The sequence below is a fragment of the Sardina pilchardus genome, chromosome 8 (genome assembly GCF_963854185.1).
Source record: "Sardina pilchardus chromosome 8, fSarPil1.1, whole genome shotgun sequence".
Classification (NCBI taxonomy): Eukaryota; Metazoa; Chordata; class Actinopteri; order Clupeiformes; family Clupeidae; genus Sardina; species Sardina pilchardus.
The window spans coordinates 14,140,015-14,157,787 of record NC_085001.1 but is presented as its reverse complement, the minus strand read 5'-3'; the positions used below and the strand labels follow the sequence as shown (position 1 = coordinate 14,157,787).

Here is a 17,773-nt window from a genome sequence, read left to right as displayed (position 1 = left end):
CCCTCACAGTTGCCATACCTCCTTGTCCCTGACGTCAGTTGTCAATAACCAAAGATGGCGTTCACCTTGTATGCGTTAATACAGGCGGTAATTCTTGGAGTAAATGCTGTTGCTGTGCTACACGAGGAGCGATTTCTTAGCAAAAGTAACACAGTTTTTTGCCCAAGCAGTTATCTTACATGTGTGTTATATATTTATAATAGCTACCAATCCCACTAATTTAACTGGCTAAGGATCTAGCTAGCTTGCTGTCCCTGAATGCTCTTATGTGCTTGGAAAACATGTCTGCAATTTAGTGAAGACACCTTTTCAAATCTCATCTCTTTTTCTTTCTTTTGTTCAGTCGGCTGGAGTGTTGATCAAAATGTAGGGGGATTTGGTGAAGAACCAGGAATCAAAATGCAACTCATGAATCTCGTACGTTCTGTACGGACAGTGATGAGAGGTTTGTAAGCCACACAGCGCTAGTCGATTTAGGGATTTTATTGCATTCATCAAAATTGGTCATCGAAGTAGCCTACCTACTGTAAGCAACTTCATCTGACATTAATTTGGGGATGTCTTAAAGTTACAGTTTGTTTCTGTTTTCATTTGCAGTGCCTCTGATAGCAGTCAATGCTGTCTGCATTGTCTTGTTGCTGCTCTTTGGCTGAAGAAGTTGTAGGCCTAGGATACAACCATTTGAGTGAATTATTCCATCGTCGGCTGCTACTGAGGACTGGGCCTGAAAGACGTGACTTTTAGGTCTATGGAAAGACGTGACTCCACGACTCTGTCCCTGTAGGCTACAGTCATGCATCTTGCACTATGTTTCTTGTAGACAGCCTTATTAGGCAATCGGATGAATGTTTTGACATATTAAATATATTAAATGATTGTAAGAGATGGGCCTTACTGTTTTTCATGGTAACTTGTACAATATCTTTCATATTTCAAGACATTGTTTTGGTAATCTCAGGTAGGCCTAGCCTAACAGTAGAGTGCAGCTCTATTTGTAATGATTGTAAGAACGTACAACACACTAATAAAGTTGTAAAGTGAGCGTAAATGTTGTCTTCATCACTGCATTTTAACATTAAAAAACTGATAATCAACTCAGATGTTGGCCCATCAGCAGTCAAAGATAGTAATCGGCCTGATGGCGGTAAATGTACATGCCAAACCTCGAGGTGGCAATAGAGACAAACCAAAATATGGGACGAAACACTACAGACAGAGAAGGGTGACGAGTGGTTTGTTTTCAGAACAACTTTTACGCCGGTTGTTGTGGGGTCTGTATGCGTTGATATGGACTCTACAGGCGAATTGCATTTAGATGGTCATTTACTCTTAAACCTTAGGGTTTACTGATCCAAGTTATCCGTGTTACAGTAGCAGGCTGATTCTTCAGCGGACATCTGACATTTGGTGTGTTCGCAGCTACCAATGTCATGAACATGTAGATCATGGATCGTTACAAAAACTTAATTTTGGTTGCTGTGCCTGCATGTGCCATTTACGCCATCTGTTTAAACTTATACAAGTCATTCAGACGGAACAAATGCGTAGTTTTCGAATCCAGGAGAACCCTTCCATGCTACCTGTACCTTTACGTCAGGTGCAAAATTCAGTCGTTCCGTAAACGGAAAGGTCAGTTGTATCCTCACGGGGCCAAAACTGTCAACCCTACGTTTACTATTCTCAACTGCAGGTGCAGTAAATTCCTTTATTCTTAAGATACTGTGTTGCATAGTTTATCTGGACTTTAAGTCTGGGGTTACAGTTAGATAGCTGCGATTACCTTGGTGCTTTTTATTATCAATAGGCAGGCAATTGTTTGTTCATCTTAGTAAGTAAATTACATGTATAGAGCACATTTAAAACAGTTTCCACTGACTAAAGTGCTGTACATAGGATATGGCTAAAAATTATTAGGTCGGAATTTATAGGCTTAGATGTCTAAGTTTCCACTGTTTATATGCATCCCATGGTCTTCATACTATGCTATAGATGCATCATCTATTGATTATTCTGTATGCTGTCAAACCAATTAAGATACTGTGTGTCTAGTCTAGGACTCTAGGCTAAATATTGTGTAATGTCCTTAATCCTACAGGTTGAATGTGGATGATGTACGATGGTACTGCTGGGCCGCCGGGTATGGTTGGGACTACCCAGATAGTGTCTTCAGGGACATCCCACTGTGTTTCTGTGACGTCCTTTGTTGTCGGTTGCTGGCAATGGTAATATCCTCCCATGATTTCAGGTTAAGCCCTCAAGGTAAAGTGTTATGAATTTATACTAGTTATCTACTATTACAATATGGCTTTCCATACATGTATCAGTTCCTGCTAGTCCAGGACTGACAGAGAATGTCAGTGGAGATCTCCATTGGGGGGAAAGCTATAAATATAGGGCCTGAATGTTTTCAGATCATTCATTCAACAGATTATTTGGTCTGTTCATACTTCATTTTCATCATGCCTTTGTACACATGGAGCCATACGTAGATTGTCTTTTTCACTTTCTGAATGGGAAGTATCTAAAATTTCAGGAAAAACATGGATATAAGCATGCACTACATTTTTATTTATAGGTCTTTTCCCTGTGTGCCAAACCATAAGGAAATTTGAGCCAATAGATGAGTTGAAGAGATTCTCCTTCTCTCTGGAGGCAGGCGTGGGTGACTACAGGCCAGTTGACAGTGGTGTGGAGGTGGATGTCTGGTTTAAGGCCCTGAGAGCTGATCGCCCAGTATGGGAGAGTGTTGTGACCATGCTCTCCCCAAGAGATTACCCAGCATCTAATGTCAAGCTCCAGTCCAATTGTGTAGATGGTATGAGAATAGAATGGAAATAATCGTTTCTGACTGTGCTTTATAAATTAATGCAGAAATGCTTTTTTTTTTTTTTTTTAAACAGACACAAAAACACATTCTCTGTTAATATATATTATGTAAGGAACAGAATTATATACATACCATTCATACATACATACCATCACACATGTGTGATTTTTGTCATTGTGTTGTGTAGCAGCTGTTGAAAAGAAGTCACTGGACATCAAGGTGCCATTGCTCACTGGGCTGAAGTCTGCGTGGGCCTTCTCTGACATCTCCTTGAAGAACGTCCTTGTTCTTCCATCAAGATTGGCGATTGTGGGACGTTCCACCACTCACTGCCTATGGATGATGTCCCAGTGTCTAGCTGAGATTGAGAAACACAACGGTAGCTACTGTAACACCAAAATGCAAGATATATTTTAAAGCACATTGAAGAACTGAACACTTTCAGCACTTCTATTGAAAGATGATCAGTATCAGTAACATATTGGGTCATGCAGATAATATACCCATTACTCGTCAAGTCTTCTTTTATTTCACAAACACTTAATCTAATTTGGTCTCATCATGTCACAGGATATTTACTTTTACTTTAATGTCTTTTGGGTGTTTAAATAACCCGAAGGAGCTTAACTTATTGTCCTTCAGTTGAGTTTTCTGACAGTAGCTTGAATCCTAGGTCACATGTTGTGTTCCTTTGCACAGCTGATGATGTATCTTGAATTTATGCAAGTAAGGAAGTTAAACTAACATGCAATTAAATCAAATATTCTTAGGTTTGTGATTCATAAATAGTTTGGAGAAAATATTCACAGATGTCTACATTATTATTTTTGCATCCTTCAGTCCTACTGAAGAATATTTTACACACAATAACAAGCAACACATTAATTATTCATGGTCACTATTTCCCTGTATGTTCATTTAAGAATTAAACATGAGAAGGCTATTAAGAAAATAATTGATTCTAAATGGTACTGTTGACAGACATAAGCCAGCTGTTAATTCAATTTTAACTTAAAATGATGAAATATTTAAATAACCCATTCAAGAGGCGGGGTAAGGTGGAGGGGTGGGGGGGTCACCATTTGTTTGCTTTTTCAAGATTCATTTTCGTTTTACAGGGGCTGATGCTGTACGAGCTCCACTGTCTGTGTCAGTCCAGTTCAAGCAGCAACTGGAATTGCAGAAGAAGGTCATCATTCATTTTTGGCAAGCCACAGATGAGGGCTGTCAGCAGCCTGTGTGCAGATTTCAGCTACAGGATAGCAGAGGAACCGCCTACATCTTGGGAGAGATAATCAGGGAACCTGACTGATGGACTGGATAACTGAAAATTACACTCACTGTTATGTAAGATTCTCTCCCAGTGCCATATTATCGATTTGAAGGTGTTTAAAATAAAGTTTGTTTTTTCATATAATTAGTCCGTGAGAGGTTTATTATTTGAAAATGAAATGTACTATAGCTCTGAAAATAGATCAGTGTTAAATCCCTATCTACCTGCCAGATTACTTATGCAGTGAACTGATGGAGACCCCCATTGTCACTGAAGCTCAGTCAGATCATAGCATTTGTTGTTACACAATTTGCAGCTGTTTTAGTGTAGGCTTAGGTTTAGCATGTTCTCTACAATGACACTGTAACATGTCTCTCTAAAGTTAAGAAGAAGAGCTCTATACTGTATATCATTGATTGTGTCATATTTAATGAAAGAACAATGACGCATTCATCCCTAATATTCCTGATCTCCACAGGCTTTGTCAGCTCCTACAGAGCATGAATGAAAAAAGCCACAGAGAGACATGTTCCTATACTGTGATCTCAGCAGCAGAATAAAGCCAAGAGTCAGTCAGAATCACAAAGATGCCCCCCTACAGGGAATGGAAGGGCTGTTCAATATTTCATGTTCTTGATATTCTTGGTCTCGATGCACATGTATGTGGAAGTCTTTCATGTGTATTATTCATTTAAAAGTATTCAGATGTGGCAGTGGATGAAAGCAGGCTTTCACATAAATGGGCTGGGCCCTTTGTTGTGATGGTCTGGATAGACAGAGAAACACTTTTGCATATCATACTGTAGATACATAAGATACTGTAAATACAGTATAGTTTTATAAAACAAAAATAAAAATAAAGAATATATCTTTCTTTTCTGGTGTCTCACCAACCTTGGCTGATTTTCAAATGAGAATATTATTTTCCTTTGCTTGTGCTCCTGGTGATAGAAGGGTCAAATTACAAAGTAAGTTGTTTCACCTGTCTTTTCCCTTAAGTCTTTGTTTTAGAGCACAATACGTTACAAAATAATTGTATACAACAACTTGGTATAGTGAGAACAACTACCACTCAGCTATATCGAGTGGTAGGCTGCACTGTATGTGGGTCAGTGCACAGGGATATTTTTTTCTAGCACTCTCCTGGAGTGGTGAGCAGTTACTTTCGATGTTCTCCATCTACCAAGCCAAGCATACCTAAAGGCGTACACTTAGCCTCATGTTAGTCCATAGACGGAAGAGAATTGCATGCTTGCTTCAACAAGGCTCTACAAGCTCGAGTGTGACACTAGCCTTTCTGTCTCTGTCTCCTGCAACATCGACAGGATCACTACCAACTCTAATGGCTGATGCTTAGTGTTTGGAATAATTCAGGGAACGGATTTATTTTTTACCAAGTAAATACTGAGCTGTTCCCGAGGTTATTAACAATCATGTAAGTAACTTTATATGGACAGACATGCAAATATATGAAACATGTACTACATTGTGTATGGAAAAGTATGGTCTTTTTCCTGATGACAATTCTAAAATGTTGCATTATTCTGAATCTAATAAACAGATACTAAACTTTTATCCTGGATCTTTATTATATTGCTATAGATCCAAGGACAGAAGAATCCATAACCTTTTGTTAATGGAACCTAAGACTTGTGATAAATTCCATATGCTTTACTGGGAGAATAGCAGGCCGTTTCAACTAATGAAGGTAAACATTGCATTTTGTTTACATCTTGTATTTCCAGCGTTGACTGGTAAATGATATTAAGGATATTGGAATGCTGTCACAGTATGTGTAGGCTATTTGAAACATGTACAGTACTGTACACTGACGCATGTCAAAAAGAAAAAATAAAGAATATGTTTTTTCTGATGATGTTTTCTTAACAACAGTTTAAAAAATCCTCTTTTATTGTATTTCAAGACTATTGCACAAATTATTAATTTATAAACAATGAGAATATAATTGTCTGTCAATAGTAGAGACCATAGTTGGTAATGGCAACAGATTTCTATACTGTAAGTAGGCCTCTACATTTTAGATTTATTAAAGTGTATGTTGCAACTCAACATTGAACATTATTCATTCATAGAGTTCTGATTATGTCACTTTAAGGGCCCAGTCATGTGTGAAAGGGAACATTGGTTAGGCTTGGAGAACCACCGCAAGAGCCATATTGTAGTGAGTGTGGCTCAGATATAATGAACTACATGTCAGCTTTCATCATGGCTTATGGATGTTGAAACACAAAGCGCCCCTCACAAAAGAGGAGTAATTTAGATTGAGGTCACGGAATGCATGGGAATGCCTGCCTTTTCTTTGTGTCTTTGGTATTACTCTGTTGATGTTTATTTTCATAACAATGATGAAAACATCACTTTTCAATTCAACAACGATTGTGATAAGCAAATGTAGTTACATTATGCTGGGCCCTTCCCTAATCCCTACATAAAACACATTTGGTCAGGCATTTTTGCCCTCAACAGAGAAATTCAGAGTTATTTTTGTTTTCTTAAAGTGTTCACCCTATTCATTCCTCTTGAATAGACAGTGCCCAGTGGTGCAGCTCGTAATTCCTGCTGTAGTTTGAAATGCAAAGGCTAAGGTCTAAATCGTTTTAGTTAGATGTAAACATTAAAAGAAAATGTTTGTTAACTTTTGCGAACTGTTCTTGATTTTCCTTTCTTGGTAGATGTGACACCTGTAACAACATAGTACGGCAGGGCTTTGTTTGGAAAGAGTGACCATGGTGACGGAAGACAAATCAAGTAAGTTGCGATGAAGATTTCATGAAACAGCATACAAAAATATTGATAACCTGCCAATATCCTACCCATTTTATCTGTATGTTTTTTAGGGGAAGGCAACATGACTAAAAGCACAAAGACATCAAAAGTGACAAAACTTTCTGGTGCCATGACTGGGGGTCAACGAGAGTTGACCCAGAGGACTGCAAGGCTTTATGACGACAGGGAGAAGGTGATCTATGAGGAAAGCCTGGGAGAATCCTCCTGCACTGGAACAGAAGACTGTGGAGATGATAAGGAGAACAGGCGGCAAAAGGCCATAACGCCGACAGAGATAGCATCCAATGGCACGATTCCGTCAGACATGAGAGAGAAGTCCGTCCACGAAGAGGCCAGTCCAGTGGTCACATGTGACCTACGACTAAGAGGGTCAAGTGGGCAGATCTGGAGCGGTACGGAGGATGACATCACAGAGGAGCCAGACTTGACCTCCGTGGAGAGGTCTTCCTCACTGTCCTTCCTGGACTGGCAAAACAGGGATGACTCGGACGTGCAGACCACGCTGGCCATCGAGGTGGACATCAACAAGACGGAGGTGGTCCTGATCGACGAGGACGACGACATGTCTCTGAGGGAGAGGACCGTGACGGACGTCTCGATGATGGACGGGAATGCCGCGGAGCTCGTGTGCGGCAGACTCCTGTCCATTTCCACAGACTCGTCTTCCGAGTGCAAAGAGGAAAGCCTTGCTGCCGAAACTCCACTGCCGGCCAGTGATGTAATCAAAAAGCGCCATTGTTGTTTTTGCACGATCCTATGAATGCTTTGTATTCCTGCACATGGAAGAGCGCACTGATGCACATACATCCTGCAATTTCACCGGTGATTTTTTTTTTAATTGTGAGGTGGGACTCACTTTTAGGTTGGCTGTGTTTAATTTACTGTATATATTGTGCAAGCTTACTGCTAGTAAATTCAGGACTGGAAAAAAAAAAAAAAAAAACACTAAAGAAAACAAAACAAAAACCAAGTGTTGGAGTGGATTCAGCCTTTTAAAGACTACAATTTAATCAGTTGTCTTGGATATGAGTCCTACATTATCACTGATGTTTTTGCAAAGAGTTTTCTGAAATTTGTAAACCTCTGTGAGTTTTGTATTGTATCATGTCAATTCAGTCAATGTAGCACCTTGTTTTTAGACTACACACAATATGCCTATTACGCCACAGTATTTGTCTTTTTAATGAAAAAAAACCCCCTCTATTTTTAGAGATTACAAGTGTGTATAAGTTGTTTTGAAATGTTGTCACTTCTTAAAAAAACTGTTGATAAATTCATACATAAATATGTTTGCATTTAAAATGGTTATTGTTTCACTTGTGGGAATTCTGCTGTATGTTCAGTGTACAGTTGCTGTTATCGGTCTCCAGAGAGTTTTCTGAATGGGCTGAAAAGCCCACTCACAGGAAGTGGTGTATTGGCATTCTGCATCGGGATTGGTGGGTATTTGAGGCACACACTCCAGGGGCACCCACTCTTTAGCATAGAGGAATTTTCAGAAACCAGCTATGAAAAGCATTTTTAAAAATCTAATATTTAAATTATGTTATCTCTTGTGCTGTTCAGTCTTTATCTAATGATCACAAGGGAAAAAAAGGCCTTTCAGAAGCAATTAAACCCCCACTACACCATAAATTAACTTTAACAATAATGAATGTCTCAACCATAGAACATAGGAAGTATAACAATGGCCAGCTCTACAACACCCCTTTCCTGAACCTTTGGATCACAATCCCAAGTCCCCACTACTCTTTGTGTTGGTGCATGTTGACATTGAAATGAGCTGGGAGTGAGAAGGGCGTAAATATTTATAAAGGACAGACTGTATTTGATCATAGTCCTCCGACGCTAAGTATGGAAGGAGGGGGGCCTTGCCATACGGACGTTATAGAGCTGGTGGGCAGGGCGATAGCAGCTGAGGGCTCTTATCTTCTCCTCCCATACCAAGACTCCTTACCAGCGAAATGTGGTGGCAAGAGTTACACAGTTGTACACTGGTGCATACGCATAGCCTTAGGTCTGACCCCCTGCTGTAATCGCGATGACCCAATTGAGGCACTTTAACCTTGAACGTTTGCGAAATTCTTGTACAGAAACTTTCCTTGCGCTACTCAATGTATAGCAGATTGCTTGAAAAAGAAATGGATCAAAATAAAGTTGACCTTGAAGAGTTCTGACAAAGGTAAGATGATACATTTTTTTTATCATTTTATAATTTCTGAATATTTTTAAATATATTGTTGGCACACTATCATCATAGGGTTTACTCATGACTCCAGACTCCATCTTTTTAAAAAAAAAAATGAATTGTAGCCTACCATAGAAATGGCTGTAGATTTAATTTGTTACCACATATTCCAAAATAGATATGAGACGTATGTGCTAAAAATAGGCTGCTATCGTCGTAACAGCTCTTGGACTGTAATGGCACATTCCTCTCTGCACGTTTTGATATGACAAGAATACACACCCCATACTCCAGATGCGCAACTGAAATATGCCAGAAGAACTGACAATGATAGACATTCCCCTGAAACCACTAACAGCAACATGTCCCTCAAACCCCCCTCTGTGGAGACCCTATAAGCATATAGGGTCCCCCACACCAGTCATCTGCTTCAGCTAGTCTCTATATGAACACCACGCAGGTCACTGTCTAATGTCGGGAGTGCAAGTAACATGGATGTATGATTGACAGAATCCTAAGATTAAAGAAGCATGGCATTGATGGGGACAGTGATCATGGCGTTTCTTCTGCATAGCACACCAAGTATTCTTAAAGGTAAGGTCCATACACCTATATGTACTGTATGGGATTGTGTATCTTACATACGTGTATGTATATCCCAGTTCCTGGTCGGAGGGGTGTTATTTGCTGTATATGTGATAGCTCTGTTTTATATTTTAGACACAGAAGTGGCAGGTAATGTTTTTGATGTGTGTGCGACATGCCATCCCAACGCCACCTGTGAACTGAAGACAGATGGAAGTGGGGGATATGCCTGTAACTGCATGTATGGCTTTGTCGGCAATGGAAGAACTCATTGTGAAGGTAATGTAGGTTCTTGAATACGTATGTGTATAGCGATTTTGAGTGATTCGCATTTTTGAATGAAACATGGCACTTTGCCAGATCACTGTATTTGTCGATTGGTAGTACAAAACAACTCGTGTTTTTAGAAAAGAAAGGGAGTTGTGAAACATCAGGGTGTGTCTACTTCACTTTTTTTCTCTTTAACCTCAACTGTCGACAAAAGTGTTTCATCTCAGAGCATTAGGATACCAAGAACAGGAAACTGACTTCCCACACCCTCTACCCGCCACTTGTGAAAACATAGTATTGTGAAAAATGAAGCAAGATTGCCAGCACGTGATGAAAGATTTTGTCACAGTTCCCATAATGAAACATCTTGTCATGTTTTATCTTTTAAATTCAGAGCCTCCCTCCTAAAAAATCGCAATAACATTGACTTTACAAATGACAATATTTAGATCTGCTAATATGTACTGTTCTTTATTGCACTTTACTGCTCAGGGGCTTTGTGCTTGAAATGATTCTTAGTGTTTCCATATACTGTACATTTAATAGACAAGGACGAATGCCAGATTGGTGCAAACTTCATCTGTGGGGATCACACAGCCTGTCACAACACCCATGGAAGCTACTATTGCACCTGTCTGTCAGGATACACTCCCACCAACAAGATGCCCGTTTTCATTCCCAACGATGGCACATATTGTCAAGGTACTCTATGGTCAATGGGCTCCTTGCCAGGCTATTAAGTAATCTTTAATAATCATAATGTGTCTGATACACACCAACAAAAGCCCTGCAAATACATGATATACTGTATACTGTTTCTTTTGATCAGATATTGACGAATGTCAGGTTCAAGGTGTCTGTGGTGAGGGTGGTCTGTGTAGAAACACTGACGGAAATTTCGAGTGTGAATGTCAGATCGGGTACCGTGTGAAGGATGGAACTGTTCCGTTTCACCCTAACCGAGAAAAGGCCTTTTGTGAAGGTACTGTAATGTCAGTTTAAATCTGTAAAGTAAAAAAACTAAGTCTTTTCACGATATCGCCTATCTGTTTATAAGGAAGCTACTGATGAATCATGAAGCAGCTACTGTATGTGTTTCAATTGCAGCTGTTGACTGTGGACCTCCACCTTCAGTCCCGCATGCTGTCCGGCTCTCAGTGCCGCACACTCGTTATAGGAGCGTCGTCACCTATGGCTGTCAGACGGGCTTCCTATGGCAAAGAGGGGACAACTCATCCCTTTGCACGTCACAAGGGAGATGGAAAGGCCCGAGTCTTATTTGTGAAGGTACAATAATGTCAGATTGTTTCCTCAAGGTTGTTCTTCTTTGTGCTTATTTATCTTATCTTGTCATATTTGTGAAACAGTCACTGAGTGATACTCAAATGAACCAATGAACCAAAAAACTAAACACTATTTTTCATTGATATCAAGTGATTTTTTCGCAAATATGTACACAATCTCATCAGTGAAGGAGCAGTTGATGGTTAATAACAGGCATAATCGCCTTATTGTCCTGTTGTAGAGGTCGACTGTGGTGAGCCCCCTGCTTTACCGCACTCTAGTTTTATCTGGAAACAGCAGGCTAGAAACACCAGGATGGGAGCTGAGGGGCATTATGAGTGTGAGGTGGGCTTTCGTCATGTTGGACCTGCATGCATAACGGTTTGCACAGCTGGTGGGTTCTGGAGCCACCCCAGCCCACCCCAGTGTGAAGGTATATATCGTATACAGCATCACACTGGCAACAGTCTTGTAAGGGTTCCGCTGCATCGCTGTACTGATTTTGTGATGTTGGTTGAGGTGGAAAATTCTAGCTTCAGAAAGTAAAAATCCAACCATGTATTGGTTCTACCTGTGCACTTAACACAGGTGATCTCACTAATTAGCTGCTCTACCTACAGTAGCTGAAAAGTTATGTTAATTAGAATCAGCTGGTTTAAATGAATGGTTGGACTTTTCCACCTCTGGAAGTTGGATATTTGAGAGATGGTGTAATATTGTTTCACTCATTTGCCCTATTGTCTCGTATCAGCAGTGGCAGTGCTTAATATTTCTTAATGATTTTCTTTCAGAAATAGTGTGTGACAAGCCTCCTGCTGTACCTAATTCACATATCTTGTGGAACAGAAACACCAGTGTTGGTACTAGCGTGTTTTATGAATGTGCGGAGGGATATCACAAAACGGGTACTGGCAACATGTCAGTCTGTACTGAAAACGGATTATGGAGTAAAGTAACATTCACGTGTGAAGGTATATTTTCCCTCTATCTTTTAGAGAGCCCTCTCCCTCTATTTTTTCCCATCTGTGTGGTGGAAATATCAATGTTCGAAATTCTCTTAGAACTAAGAGATGTTAACAGTCTGTAGATGGCTGTGGAAAGAAATGGAAACCCTGAACTAAAAGGCACTGTGAGACTCCCTGGAACGTTTTTGGTTAATCAAAGGTGAACTGACATTTTTGGTCCTGATACTGTATGTTTCTCCGCAGTAATGACCTGTGGAGATCCACCTGTGCTGCCACACACTGGACAGGTGTGGAATGGCACCACAACTGTTGGCAGCAGTGTTCTATATTACTGTAATGGAGCGTTTTATTATGTGACAGGAACTAATGTTTCTGAATGCAATGCTGACGGTAACTGGACAAAAGCAACTGTAACTTGTAAAGGTAACAGTTTTAAGTTGATCTAGTTCATCTCATTTTTCTTTCTCAGACATTTTTGATATGGCCTAAAAGATGCCACTACCAGGCTGCATCAGGCTATAATAGTCTTACTGAATTTCAGAGGCATTAGTCTCTTTTGTTCTTTATCTATCGTGAAAGGAATACATACCAGTCTTTGCATTTGTACATACAGTAATTTCCCCCATATAAGCCGCATTGTGTGTAAGCCGCAGGGCAGTGTTTTATGCAAGTTAAAAGAGACAAAACCATATTAACACCATATTAACTGCCCCCCTGAATTAACCGCATAGCAGAAGAAATTTAGCAAAATCAATGTATAAGCCGCGGCTAATAGTCGGGATATTACGGTATGTACTGTATCATGTCTATTTCCCCCACAGAGATTGACTGTGGTGTTCCTCCTGTCTGGCCACACTCACACATGTTGTGGACTAAAGCCAGCCAGATGGGAGCTAAAGTGTTTTATGAGTGTGATGTAGGATATTATAATGCAGGACCTGGAAATGTCTCAGCTTGTACGGTTGATGGTGTATGGAGCCCACCATACATAGTCTGTCAAGGTATTGATGCAGGAGCTTTGTTTATTTTTCATTCTTTCCTGTTGACATATTCGCTCTGTTACAAACACCTACAGTAATTTCCCGCATATAAGCCGCATTGTGTATAAGCCGCAGGACAGTGTTTTATGCAAGTTTAAAGAAACAAAACCATATTAACACCATATTAACTGCCCCCATGTATTAACCTCATAGCGGAAGAAATTTCGCAAAATCAATGTATAAGCCGCGGCTAATAGTCGGGAAATTACGGGTACTGTAAAATATTTCTCTTTTAAACGTAATATAACTAATAGGCATAATGCATGATGTAGCATTGCTATATTGCCTTTATCTTGAAAGAGATACCATGTGGAAATCCTCCTACAGTACTTACCCTAACTCAAAGATAGTATGGGATCAAAACACCCCATTTGGTGCTAACGTGTTTTATCAGTGTGAAACTGGATACAGAAATGTGGGTCTAGGAAATGTTTTGGTTTGCTCCACAAATGGACTGTGGTTGGAACCATCTTTTAAATGTGAAGGTGACACAGCACAAGCTTGTTTTGAGCATCCTATTGTGCTTTCTTACCAATTTAATCAAATGTATCTAATTGAATTATCAAAAATATATACAGATACCCTCAATTCACCAAGACACTTCCATAACCCCTTTCCTGGTTTCACCAAGCAGAAATCAGTTGCGGCCCACCCCCAGGCATAGCTCACGCTGACATGCAATGGGACAACACAAGCGGATTGGGGAGTGTAGTTCAGTATACATGTAAACATGGCTTTTACCAGGAAGGGTCGCAAAGCTTTTCGACTTGTACCTCTAGTGGAGAGTGGGAAAATGCCGCCATTCAATGCAAAGGTACAAACTAACACATTATATGTATCAGTATTCTTAGGTCTTGACACTGTGATGCATGGCTATTCACAAAAGGAAGCAATAGCATTTTAGGTTAATTGTATTATCTTTTATTTCCCCCCTACAGAGATTAATTGTGGTGTCCCTCCTAAATGGCCACACACTCATGTGCCGTGGACTAAAGACACTCGTATGGGAGCTAAAGTATTTTATGAGTGTGATGTAGGATATTATAATGCAGGACCTGGAAATATCTCCGTTTGTACGGTTGATGCTGTATGGAGCCCACCTAATGTAGTTTGCAAAGGTACTGTACTGGTATATGACCTCAGCTGTGACCTTAAGCACTTTTATTGTTGTTGTTGTTGTTGTTGTTGCTGTTGTTGTTGTTGTTGTTGTTATCATTTTACCATATAGGGTAATATACAGCTGTCTACTTATTGATTGAGTGTCCAAACATCATATGCTTAGTGCATAGTTCCCATAAGATATTAATGTTTAATCGTTGCCAATTTTGTTCATTTCCTCTTCAACAGGTTGTGGTGGTGAAGAGAGTCCCTGTCATTGTGTCAAATAGTATTCGATGATATTCCATTTTGCTGTAAAAACCCTTTCTGTGCCCTGCTGCAGCGCGGTGTGGGCATGTGCCTGAGCTGGCCCATGCAGAGCTGGTGTGGGATAATGAGAGCATGGCCATTCACCGCTGTGCCGATGGATACTACGCCCACGGCGGACTCAACGTATCTACGTGTGGGGCCGACGGGAGCTGGCAGGCTGCAACCCTGCAGTGCAGAGGTGGGATTTCAGCTTCTCGTGCGAGGAATGGACAAACACGGGCATGAATGTGTGGGCCACTAGCAGAGATGTGTTTTTCCATTGCTTGTTGAGAGATAATTTTAAGCATGTTTACCATTAACTGATGTGATTACTAGGGTAAGGGTATTAAAGAATGTATTGTAGTCTTCCTCTTGGCTCAAGATTACAAATCAAGATTACAAATAAAACATCTTTTTACTTACATGAAATTATTCTTTGACAGAAATCAGGTATGGAATCCGTCAGTTGAAAGTTTTTAATGAAAGATGTCTGCGCTGGCTCTCTGATGGCAAAAAGGAGGATTACAGGGTAAGTTTTTGCAATATGTAGGTATATTATCAAAGTGTCTTCAAAATAAACTGTGTGTAAAGGACTGGAGTGTGCCGACAGTTCATTTTGAAGATTCTCAGTTTTTGTTTGTCTTCTTATGTGAGTGCAGTGTAACTCCTCCAAAATATTATCAAAGTGTGAAATGGATCAAGCACAAGGATATATTTCTTTGTCATAAACCAAAATCCTCACATTATCCATTTCTGCATTATAATTTCATATTTTTGCACAGGTTATATTTGTCGGCCATAGAGACTATCAAAAGTCATTTGTTGATAAAAGGAGGACTGCCTTCAGCTCTCCAGATCTTAGGCCTGATGTCTGCTTGAAACTGCTGCCAGCTACAAACTACACCATCAACATCATGGCTGTACTAGCCAATTCCTCCACTGTTATCACAGCCAACACCACAATCCCAGGTAACCTAAACCATAGCCTGAGGAATACCTGATTGTTTATTTGGTGCTCCTGTGGTGTGTTGCTGCAATAAGGCAATAAGATCAAGGGCTGGACATCTAGAGCATGAGTATCTATCCATTACTGATTTACAATTTACTTACATTTACCATGATGTAGGCCTTGTACAGTATACTTGTCCATCTAGTCTCTATGTGATTTTTTACATTTTGCTTTTCCTCTCAAAGCTGCCCCAGTACCAGAGGTCATGTTTAGGGATGTTGAGGGACCACTGCCAACTCTTTGGGTGTATCGGTCCCACCACACTCTGGATCCAATCTGGTAAGAATTCAATCATATCTTCAAATCAATTCAATCAACTCTAAATGTGTAAAATTAGCTTATTTTGATGATAACAAATAGGTGTTGCATCCTTCTTAAAGGGTTGTGTTTCCTTTTGTATTTAACAACACATGAAACTAACAACTGTTTTTTTTTTTTACAGTCTGTACGAGGTGTTTGTGCTACCAGTAGAGGGCACTCTGGTGTTTGACTGCAACTCCCCCAAAAGTCCACATTTCCTCAAAGACCGCAGTTGCCATGGTGAATATGTGGCAGCCCAGATCCGAGTCAGAGATGTTGTAAATGTGCTGAACTTCACTGTGGGGGATGAACAACACTATGGAGAGTTTTACAATGCTCCGCTAGAGAATGGTAGAGATTACTACATCATATTGAGGACTACATGTCGGTGGGGACAGGTAAGAGATAAAGCCTGAAGTAATCCCTTACACTCAGCCTGTGAGTTATGCAATACCAATTATGGACAGAATTTAGACAGTATAACCAACAATACAGTTCACAATCACAAAGTAGGGCTACATGTGTAATTGTTTAAGTACTGTAAATGGGGAATTCACACCATGATTATAATGAATTTGTCTTTGAGTCAGGATGCTCAGGATAGGCCTAGGGTTTCATGTCAATATGTTTAAATGTTTGCTTGGTTTTAATAGCAGTACTCACTTTCTTTTTTGTGACATTTTCAGAGCAGTAAACACTCATGTGTCTTATGGGCAAAGGCAAGGGGTGAGTGGTTTAAAGCGCTACTCCATTTCTGTTTAATACGCTCTATAGGTCTTTATTATTTTACCCCAAAATATTTTAAGCTGCATTTTAAAGGAATAATAATACCACAGTATATACTTAGGTCTATAGTAACCTAAGTTTAAATTGTTGTTGTTTGTTGTTGTTAAACGTCTTTTTCTCAATGGAATTATTTTCAGGGACATCCTACAGGATGAGGATGTCAGCTCTTGTGGCTGGCGGAACCATTGCATTCTTTGGCTTTGCTGTTCTTATAGGATATTTCTTTACTGGGTAAGATGCACAGTAGCCTGGTCATACTAAACCCTTTACGGAGGGCTATGCCAGGCTAGATGCACAGTAGGCTGTATTATTTTACCCAGTTGGTATCACAGTGGATCAAGGCCAAATACAAAGTAATCTTTTTCATTTTTATTATTTTTGTCTTTCAGATATTTAAAAAAATGATTGCCAGTCCCATGAATGAAGACTGTACCTCATGTTTTTAGATGTTCCGGTTGAAATGTTTTTTTATTATTTTTTTAATGCATTTTTAAATAAATAAAGAAACAAACAAATGTTCGTGTTGTCTTCAGTACTGTAAATACGTTGCATTCCTCCAGTTTTGTTTTACTTACATTTTACTGTAGCAGGTTTAAGTCATTTTCATCAGCCTGCATATCTTGTCTTTTATCTGAAGTAGTCTCATCTTGTTTAGAGAAACGGATAGGAAACAACACTGGCAGAGTTCTGATTCGACTTTGGTGATGGGAGACTTCCAGAGACTGCTCATCATCACGAGCGCACTCAGGGAGGCGCTACTTCAGTTCAATGTGATAATGCAGAGGCAGAACTATATTTAAATTAACATAGTTAAATGAACTACAATTTAAATCTAGGATTTGACATTCACTAGGTTGGTACTGTTATGGGTAATTATTTTGTATTCGTAGCTTTGTAACTATACAGACAGGCAGAGGACGAGGACCGGTTGATCTGAGTAACTTTGATAACAACAGCTAGCATGGCTAGCTTGCGCTAGCCAACTAGCTGTGTTCTCTGATAGCTAACACATTAACACTGGGATGACAAAC

The 17,773-nt window shown here is 39.8% G+C and overlaps 4 protein-coding genes across 9 annotated transcripts; all 4 read left to right on the top strand.

Annotated features, from left to right (window-relative positions):
* Nucleotides 1-17: 17 nt before the first annotated feature.
* On the top strand, nucleotides 18-1,041 carry LOC134088734 (immediate early response 3-interacting protein 1-like). Its single transcript, XM_062542838.1, has 3 exons — nucleotides 18-145; nucleotides 344-445; nucleotides 598-1,041. Exons 1-3 carry the CDS (start codon nucleotides 55-57, stop codon nucleotides 651-653), a joined length of 249 nt encoding a protein of 82 aa, XP_062398822.1. The 5' UTR covers nucleotides 18-54; the 3' UTR covers nucleotides 654-1,041.
* A 100-nt stretch (nucleotides 1,042-1,141) lies between these two features.
* Nucleotides 1,142-4,244, top strand: si:ch211-12e13.1 (uncharacterized). Its single transcript, XM_062542836.1, has 5 exons — nucleotides 1,142-1,690; nucleotides 2,096-2,259; nucleotides 2,576-2,815; nucleotides 3,015-3,206; nucleotides 3,946-4,244. Exons 1-5 carry the CDS (start codon nucleotides 1,446-1,448, stop codon nucleotides 4,137-4,139), a joined length of 1,035 nt encoding a protein of 344 aa, XP_062398820.1. The 5' UTR covers nucleotides 1,142-1,445; the 3' UTR covers nucleotides 4,140-4,244.
* A 708-nt stretch (nucleotides 4,245-4,952) lies between these two features.
* si:ch211-12e13.12 (uncharacterized) lies at nucleotides 4,953-8,097 on the top strand. Its single transcript, XM_062542837.1, has 4 exons — nucleotides 4,953-5,535; nucleotides 5,703-5,808; nucleotides 6,794-6,869; nucleotides 6,959-8,097. The coding sequence occupies exons 3-4, from the start codon at nucleotides 6,848-6,850 to the stop codon at nucleotides 7,666-7,668; spliced, it is 732 nt and encodes a 243-aa protein (XP_062398821.1). The 5' UTR covers nucleotides 4,953-5,535; nucleotides 5,703-5,808; nucleotides 6,794-6,847; the 3' UTR covers nucleotides 7,669-8,097.
* A 768-nt stretch (nucleotides 8,098-8,865) lies between these two features.
* On the top strand, nucleotides 8,866-17,261 carry susd1 (sushi domain containing 1). Of its 6 annotated transcripts, none has more exons than XM_062542832.1 (20): nucleotides 8,866-9,090; nucleotides 9,607-9,690; nucleotides 9,817-9,960; nucleotides 10,498-10,653; nucleotides 10,781-10,933; nucleotides 11,059-11,238; nucleotides 11,477-11,668; nucleotides 12,027-12,206; nucleotides 12,444-12,623; nucleotides 13,022-13,201; nucleotides 13,875-14,054; nucleotides 14,179-14,358; nucleotides 14,682-14,846; nucleotides 15,091-15,176; nucleotides 15,430-15,616; nucleotides 15,842-15,935; nucleotides 16,099-16,354; nucleotides 16,643-16,682; nucleotides 16,880-16,973; nucleotides 17,132-17,261. In XM_062542832.1, the coding sequence occupies exons 2-20, from the start codon at nucleotides 9,627-9,629 to the stop codon at nucleotides 17,145-17,147; spliced, it is 2,727 nt and encodes a 908-aa protein (XP_062398816.1). In that variant the 5' UTR covers nucleotides 8,866-9,090; nucleotides 9,607-9,626; the 3' UTR covers nucleotides 17,148-17,261. The 6 variants fall into 6 exon arrangements, with proteins under 6 accessions (XP_062398816.1, XP_062398814.1, XP_062398815.1 ...); XM_062542830.1 differs by having other exon boundaries at nucleotides 13,872-14,054; XM_062542831.1 differs by having other exon boundaries at nucleotides 9,557-9,690; nucleotides 13,872-14,054.
* Nucleotides 17,262-17,773: the final 512 nt, after the last annotated feature.

Bases quoted from the DNA above. Each gene is read 5' to 3' on its own strand.
- LOC134088734 (XM_062542838.1), top strand. From the start codon at position 55: ATGGCGTTCACCTTGTATGCGTTAATACAGGCGGTAATTCTTGGAGTA. The intron at 146-343 runs GTAACACAGTTT...TCTTTTGTTCAG, and splicing joins GGAGCGATTTCTTAGCAAAA to TCGGCTGGAGTGTTGATCAA. The intron at 446-597 runs GTTTGTAAGCCA...TTTCATTTGCAG, and splicing joins TGTACGGACAGTGATGAGAG to TGCCTCTGATAGCAGTCAAT.
- si:ch211-12e13.1 (XM_062542836.1), top strand. From the start codon at position 1,446: ATGGATCGTTACAAAAACTTAATTTTGGTTGCTGTGCCTGCATGTGCC. The intron at 1,691-2,095 runs GTGCAGTAAATT...TTAATCCTACAG, and splicing joins TTTACTATTCTCAACTGCAG to GTTGAATGTGGATGATGTAC. The intron at 3,207-3,945 runs GTAGCTACTGTA...TTCGTTTTACAG, and splicing joins TGAGATTGAGAAACACAACG to GGGCTGATGCTGTACGAGCT.
- si:ch211-12e13.12 (XM_062542837.1), top strand. From the start codon at position 6,848: ATGGTGACGGAAGACAAATCAA. The intron at 6,870-6,958 runs GTAAGTTGCGAT...TATGTTTTTTAG, and splicing joins GGTGACGGAAGACAAATCAA to GGGAAGGCAACATGACTAAA.
- susd1 (XM_062542830.1), top strand. From the start codon at position 9,627: ATGGCATTGATGGGGACAGTGATCATGGCGTTTCTTCTGCATAGCACA. The intron at 12,207-12,443 runs GTATATTTTCCC...GTTTCTCCGCAG, and splicing joins AGTAACATTCACGTGTGAAG to TAATGACCTGTGGAGATCCA. The intron at 15,177-15,429 runs GTAAGTTTTTGC...ATTTTTGCACAG, and splicing joins GCAAAAAGGAGGATTACAGG to GTTATATTTGTCGGCCATAG.